Source organism: Littorina saxatilis, linkage group LG8, assembly GCF_037325665.1.
Source record: "Littorina saxatilis isolate snail1 linkage group LG8, US_GU_Lsax_2.0, whole genome shotgun sequence".
In the NCBI taxonomy this organism is placed as follows: Eukaryota; Metazoa; Mollusca; class Gastropoda; order Littorinimorpha; family Littorinidae; genus Littorina; species Littorina saxatilis.
Window position 1 is genome coordinate 49620074 of NC_090252.1, and position 7539 is coordinate 49627612.

General features: G+C 46.6%; 1 protein-coding gene across 1 annotated transcript; it reads right to left on the reverse strand.

Moving 5' to 3' along the window:
* Positions 1 to 1231: 1231 nt before the first annotated feature.
* Positions 1232 to 1876, reverse strand: LOC138974709 (uncharacterized). Its single transcript, XM_070347429.1, has one exon. It carries the CDS (start codon positions 1874 to 1876, stop codon positions 1232 to 1234), a length of 645 nt encoding a protein of 214 aa, XP_070203530.1.
* Positions 1877 to 7539: the final 5663 nt, after the last annotated feature.

The following is a 7539-nucleotide window of genomic DNA, read 5'->3' on the forward strand; positions in this document are numbered from 1 at the left end:
CAGCTTGGAGGCTTAAACATTAGTTGATGAGTTTGGTCATTACATATCTGAACATTGTAATTAAATAATGTTTTTTATAAAACGATCCCCCCAAAATTCATCTTATTCTTCATCATTTTCTGATGAAAAAAACATATGGATATGTTATATTCGGATTAAAAACAAGCTCTGAAAATGAAAAAAGAAAAGAAAAATTATGACCACAATTAAATTTCCAAAATCGATTTAAAAACAATTTCATCTTATTCTTTATCATTTCTTGATTCCAAAAACAAATAGATATGTTATGTTTGGATTATAAACTAGCTCAGAAATTTAAAAGGAATAGAGATACAGAAAATCGTGCTTTCCTGCTCAGCGCAACCTCTACCGCGTTGTACTGGCTTGTCAATTTAACTGCGTTTGTCACGAGCGGCGGATTGACGATGCTATACGGTCTTGCTAAAAAATGCAGTGCGTTCTGTTTCATTCTATGAGTTTGACAGCTTGACTAAATGTAGTAATTTCGCCTCACGCGACTTGTTTTTGATCACTCAGATGGAAACGCCGGTTCTCCGCGCAAATGTTGCAGTGCGCTGTAGGTCGTCCAGACTGCCATAGAGCTTCCCTTGCACCGTGGTCGCCTCCGCCCAGATCTGTGGGCAAGTCTGCAGCAGGTGTTCCGTTGTCATGCTGCCTGTTTGACAAGGGCACTGGTCTGACTGGCCAATTCTGAACTTGGTGAAAAGGTGGTGGTTCATTCGGTTGTGGCCTGTCCGCAGCCTGAGTATGAGGACCTGCTCAGACCTTGTGAGCTGGTGAAAGGCGTCGTTTTTGTTGTAATGTGGCAACCACTTTTTGTGTTGCTTGGCCTTGATGATGGTCTTGGCTTCTTTGAAGGTGGTTGATCTGTCATTCTGGTCCTTCGTAGTGCCCTCCTTTGCCAGAGTATCTGCGGCTTCGTTGCCTAGTATGTTGCAGTGAGAGGGGACCCATTGCAGTACGACTGTGTGTGCTCTGCACAGGGAGGTCAAGGCGGATGACAGGTCATTCAGTTCTTTGTCTCTGGCAGTGTCTAAGGCCTGCAGGACTGACTTTGCGTCGCTGAAGAACACAACGTTGTTGGAGGAGAGTGGACTGTGCTCAATGTGGGCTGCACCTGTCTGGAGCGCTAATGCTTCAGCCTTGAAGTTGGTGGAGTAGAGGCCGGTAGCGAGGGAGACGTGTTCTTCTTCTCGATCTCCTGGGTACTTTATGTAGATTCCGGCACCACCATTTCTGACAGCCTGGTCGGCAGATCCGTCAGTGTATGTACATGAGTCCATTGGCGTTGGGGGTAGGAGTTGTGGATGTGTTTAATGGTGAGAGACTTCAGTTCAGCATAGCTCTGGGAGTCTTTCTTGCCAACGCCAGGAATACTGCAGCGTGTCTGGGGTCTTCCTTCATCACTCCAGCTTGGGTTTTCAAGGTATTGGGGGATATCTTTGGGTTGCTGGTCCAGGATATCTTGGTGTCTCCTTTCCAACACCCTCGTCTGGTGGATGAAGCTTCCTCTCTTCAGTCTTCCTTTTGTTGGTTGGCACAGTCTGTCTTTCATGGGGTGAGTTGGCAGTCGTTTGAATTTAGCTGCCTGGGTGAGGAGTTTGGTTTCCCTTCTGTCTTCCATGGGCTCAAGGCCCATGATGTTTTCCAGCTCTTGGATAGGGGTTGACCGCATGGCGCCAGTGATGATTCTGGCCGCCTGGTTCTGCACCTTGCTGACTCTGTCAAACTTTGACTTGGTTGCTGTGCCCCATGCTGTCACTCCGTACTCAAGTACTGGTCTGACGCTGCCCACGTACATCTTCTTGGGTATTGCTGCATCTGCGCCCCACGTTGTGCCTGTTAGCTTTTTCATTAGTGCTAACCTTAGCTTGGCTCTGGCTTCGACTTTCTCTGTCTGCTGTTTGCAGGTGAGTCGCCTGTCAAAGGTTACGCCAAGGTACGTGGGGGGTGTTGTCAGCCTGCAGCGTCTGTCCGCAGAGCTTGAGGTTGGCCTTCAGTTCTTTCGGGGACAGACTAAAGATCGTGAAAGTGGTCTTCCTGGTGTTCATGTTGACGAGCCACTTCTTTGTCCAGTCCTCAAGCACTTTCAACGCCTCTTGCATCCTGTAGTTTGCTGTTGTGATGTGCTCTTCTGAGCACCAGAGTGCAAGATCGTCCGGGTAGATGGCTCCATGGACATTTCGAGGGAGGTCCTTGACGATGTCATTGATGAAGACTAGGAACAAGGTGGGGCTCAAGACTCCACCCTGTGGGACTCCGTGTTTCAGCGTTTTCTTCCGGCTGTTCTGCCCGCTTACATGGACTTTTGCTTTCCTGTTGTTCAAGTACTGGCAAATCCACTGGAACATACATCCGGCCACGCCACTCTTCTGGAGCTTCAGCTTCAGCCCTTCCTTCCAGACCTTGTCAAAGGCCTTCTCCATGTCAATCCAGATCGTCAGGGTGTGTCTCTTGTCCTGGTAGCCATCTTCGATCTTCTGGGCGATGTATGTCACCTGGTCCTCGGTCGAGCGATGTTGCCTGAAGCCGGCCTGTTCTGGAGAAAAGGTGTTGTTCTTCTCCAGATGCCAAGTGAGCCTGGTGTTGATCAGCCGTTCCATTAGTTTGCCCACGCAGCTAGTGAGGCTGATGGGTCTGTATGAGTCCACCTTCGCTCGGTCTTTGCCCTTCTTGTGGATCGGGACCATATCAGCTTCTCGCCAGACTTGCGGGACATGGCCAGTCTTCCAGCTGTTGTTGGAGAGCTTCAGTAGCTGTGTTTTTGCCCTTGTGCCTAAATGTAGAAGCATTTCGTTGGTGATCTTGTCTGGCCCTGGCGACTTTCTTTCATGCAAGGCTTTCATGGCATCTGCCAGCTCCTGGCGGTTGAACGGCTTGTTCTTGTGTTTCTCTGGCTGATGCTCATTGGAGGTTCTTCTCTCCTCCTGTATCTTTGCTCTTCTTTCTTCTGGTACAGTGATGTTGCTGACTTTCTCGTAGTTGTCAATGAAAAGGTTGGCAGCCTTTCTTCCTGTCAGCAACTCTTGGCCCTGCGAGATGGTGATTGTCGCTGCTCTTGTGTCTTCGCCGTTCATGGCTTTCGTCAGCTTCCACAGCTTGTTGCCGTCCCTTTCTAGGTTCAGCTTCTCCGTCTTCTCCCTCCAGCTTGATCTTGCTGCTTGGAGGTAGGCTCTCCTGTACTTGGCAGTGGCTGCTTTCAGGGTGATGTTGTTGTCAACAGAGGGGTTCTCCTCCACTTCTTCTCTGATACTGCTGACTTCATCCTCAAGCTCCTGAAGCTCTTCCGTCCAGTAGGGCCTGTAGTTCTTGCGTGCGCCCCGTGGGATTGTTTCTGAAGCTGCTTTCAGGATGGCCTGCTTGAAGTTCCTGGTGACCCGGTTGATGTTCAGGTCGTCTGTCTTCAGGCCCCTGGTGTAGAGGTCTGTGAGGCTCGCAAATATGTTCCAGTCTGCCTTCTTGTAGTTCCATCTTGGAAACGTTGTACTGTTCTGTGGCCTGTACTGCAAGTTGATGGCCAGCTTCACTGGCCGGTGGTCGCTGCCTCCTAACTGGCTCAGTATCCCTCTTGTGGTTTTCTTGGAGAGGTCATCAGTTGCGAAGGCAAGGTCTGGGGTGGAAGTCGACAGCCACCTGCGTGAGAACGTGGGTGGGTCTTCTGGATCGTTCAGCAGTATCATTTGAGCGTCGATCTGCCAGTCCTCCACTTCCTCTCCTCTTCTGTCCGTCTCCTCGAAGCCCCAACAAGTTGAATGGCTGTTAAAATCGCCAACGACTAAACAGTTCTCGGATGGTAGATTTTCCAGATACGGCAAGGAAAGTTCTTTGTCTGGGGGGCAGTACAGGTTGTAGATGGTAAGGACAGAGCTGTCCACTGTGATTTTGACTCCTTGGACTTCAGCTTGCTGATTTGTGTCCACTTTGATTTCTTGTGCTGGTATACTGTTCTTGATGAGCATCAGCACTCCTCCTTTGTGTCTTCCTTCTCTGTCCTGTCTGCAGGTTTGGTATCCTCTGATGGTGAACCGGTGGTTCGGATTCAGGTGCGTTTCTTGGATACATCAATATTGTCGGCATACAGTCTTTCAGTGAGAGGAAGCTTTTTATTGTACACTCCTTCCGCATTCCATTGAAGAATGTTCAGCGGTCGAGGAGTCTCCCGCGCGCTTATTGTTCTTCTTTGGCCAGTAGTATTTACTTTCCGCCTTCGTAGCCTGGCTCCTCGCGGCCGGACGGGGTGACCTCCGGTAGCTTGGGTTGGGCCCCTTTGAGGCATAGGGCCCGGCACTCTACCAGCCCGGGGGGACTCCACAGGCAGAGCACCATCACGTGTTGAATCGTCGTTGTCCATCATGGGAGTGAAATGCGTTGCACTGTCGTTACGCGCACTTTGGCCCAGCGCATCCGCCTTCAGCAGTAGTTTCTTCTCCGACTTTTCCTTGTCGTAGGAGACTTGCCGTCCATGGCTGCAGAAGGTCCCCCCCTCCTTGGTTTTTTGTCTGACTGATCCTTCTCATACCCTATTAGCCTCGGGGAGAGGTGGCTGAATTAGTCTGACCTCTACCCTTTGACCTGTCCAGCTTGGGTGGCCCTACCAGGAGTTTACACTCCCGCTGGCATAGCTCTCCGGGTCATCGAGGCACTCAAACCACCACACCGCGCTAAGGAATCAGCCTTGTGGTGGGTTTTTGATTTGACTCAGTACGCATATTCATGTAAACAACCCCTATTTTACATGCGCTGTCTAAATATGGCATTGGCGAACTACTGCTTATCTGCCACTGGATTACAGTTGATGATTTACTACGTAAATTATCTTGTGTATGCACCAGCCACCTTCCTCTTGTTGAAAGGCTCTACCATTCTTTCTCCCCCCACTCTACCCCCACTTCCTCCTGTTAGTTTTGTCTTATTCTGTTTTGGTTTACACTGATTTTGATCAGGATGGTTCTATCGTATATTTGTAATGTTATGTCCGACATGCATCTGTTATTTTCGAAGTGCGTAGGGCACGTAATATAAGCGTCCGCTTGAGTTCTCGTTTTATTATTGTATCATGTTTAATTGAATAAAACCTAATTTACAGCAAGTAAAGGTCGGATGTCAGTTGTTGATTCTATTCGGTCCCGCCTACCCAACAGGCCCTGTGTGCACTTGAGATGGAATCCTTGTGAAGTACGCTAATTGAGCTTCAGTTCTCGAGGCAGCCAAGGGCAAGCGCGCTATTCTCGGCGAGACGCTGAGCCGGAAAGTCAATGGTTGGAGCCGCCCTGAAGTGTAGTGTCTTTGCAAGCACTTATCGCTTGATGACAAAATTGGTCTTCCCGTCACCATGCGGATCATACATGCTAAATTCTATGTGGTAATGAAGTTGATTATGTTGAACTTTCTTTTAATGATTGTGTGTGTTTTGGACGAAAATAAATTGCTTAGAGGGAAAGATTGGGTTATTGGTTAAATCAAAAAGGCAGAACATTTTAAGGTGAAGCAGACAGACGATACATTTAGCGACTTGTATAATACAAATTGCGAAAATGTGTGCCAGAAAGTTTTGAAAACAGAAATCGTTGTACATCGGTCTTTCTAATTTTTCCCCGGGATATTTAATAGGAGGATGTATGTTTATGTAAACGTGAAAGTCAAGATTATATTTATTTTAAAGCATAGCAAGAAGGTTGCTATCCGCCAGAAACAAATGAACACGAAGGCAAGAACCCGAGACAGGTTGAATCAGCCTGCATGTAATTGAGGCCAACACAAATACGATAAAGTAAATGAAAAATAACAAAAACAAGTTTCCGGTGAGATTTGAACTCAGAGTGGCGGAATGGCAGTCGGAATCCATAAGAGCCTCACAAATTCGTCTTTATCTCTGAAACTATTTGGAGTTTTTAATTGAGACTTGTTAACCCGTGATTTGTAAAAATGTAAAAACATTCCATTTTGCCGCCGTCCAATTTTTTGCCCCATCCCATTTTCGCGACATTTCACAAGCCAAGCGTCATTTTACTAACATGTCATAACAATAACCCGACATCCCATTTTGACACCATCCCATTTTGCCGCCGTGCCGTTTCGTAGCCTCACTAGATCCACATCCCATTTTGGTGCAATCCCATTTTGCCCCCATCCCATTTTCGCGACATTTCACAAGCCAAGCGTCATTTTACTACCGTGTCAATCATACCAATAGCGCGACATCCCATTTTGCCGCCATCCTAATTGTCGCAAAATAGGGATGGCGGCGAAATGGGATGACGATTGTACTTGGGATTGTACTCTTTATTTCGTTGAGGTAAGAGTGATGTTTATCATCCCTTCACTAACCAGACGTTGGCATGTTGTTTTTGTCTGTTTACGTTTAATCATATCACGTCCATATAATAATAATTAAAGTCAGTGGCATGATTTTGCACACAGAACAAACAAAGAGATGCAAACAAACAACTATTAACTGTTTTCATGTATGTCGTAGTTCTGGTACACAAACCTAGATGAGGTATTTGGTAGTATAACATTATTTGATCATGCTTACATATGTTATTTTATTCCATATAGCCTTCCACTCAGTATGCAAGATTTACTTCAAGCAACAAAGCCATTTTTGCAGTTGTGGGTGTGTGGCTTAAACATAGGCTTACTATTCGTGTGTGCAAAAGATGTTCATGCCACAACCCTGAATCGTCATGGTGTCAGGTTGTGGCCGGAATGACTTCCCTGTGGATGCCTCCACAGTCCAGACCACAACCCTATAACTTTCACTGTATGGTTGTGGCCTGAACTTTGAGAGGAGGACAAGGTGTATTTATTTTTCCCAAAACGGTCGAACAGTTTTAATTCAGTTTTTCAAATGTGGTTTTGAACTTTTGTGTTTTGCAAATGCATGTACTTGTCAGGAACATACAACTGCATGCTTGATGTGAAAATCGTTTTATTGACAATAAAGCAGAATTACCCCGAGTGTGTACACTTTTCACGTGAACTTTTCTGAAAGTGGGCTATTTCGCGATGTTTGGTTGTGGCTCTGACTGGTGCTAGGAAATATATGGTTGTGGCTATGAACAGACGACATTGATGGAAATTGTTATTTCTTTCTGCAAACAATCGGATAAAGTGTTTTATAATTAGTAAAAGAGATGTTAATCTCCCACAGTCCATTTGAGTGCCCTGTGATACAATTGTTTTCTGTGCCTGTGCAGTTGGTATTGAGTAATTTCGCGGCAATAAGTCCCCCATAAAAAAATGACAATTAAACAATACACATCAGCCAACTAGCTCTGTGTCTTTGTCTCGGTCTCATTTATCCGACATGTACATACCGGTACAGTTCTGCTCATCACTGTTGTCACCACAGCCATTCAATCCATCACAGCGGTTTGACTCCAGTATACACTCGTTGTTCCCGCACTTCCACGCGCCAGTTGTGCACTCTGAGGAGGAGGACAGAAAGTTGTAACGGCGTGCATTTGTAATAAAATGAAACAAACAAGCAAGCATAAACCGTAAACTACCTTGTAT

Coding starts and splice junctions, on each gene's coding strand:
- LOC138974709 (XM_070347429.1), bottom strand. CDS start 1,876: ATGAAAAAGCTAACAGGCACAACGTGGGGCGCAGATGCAGCAATACCC.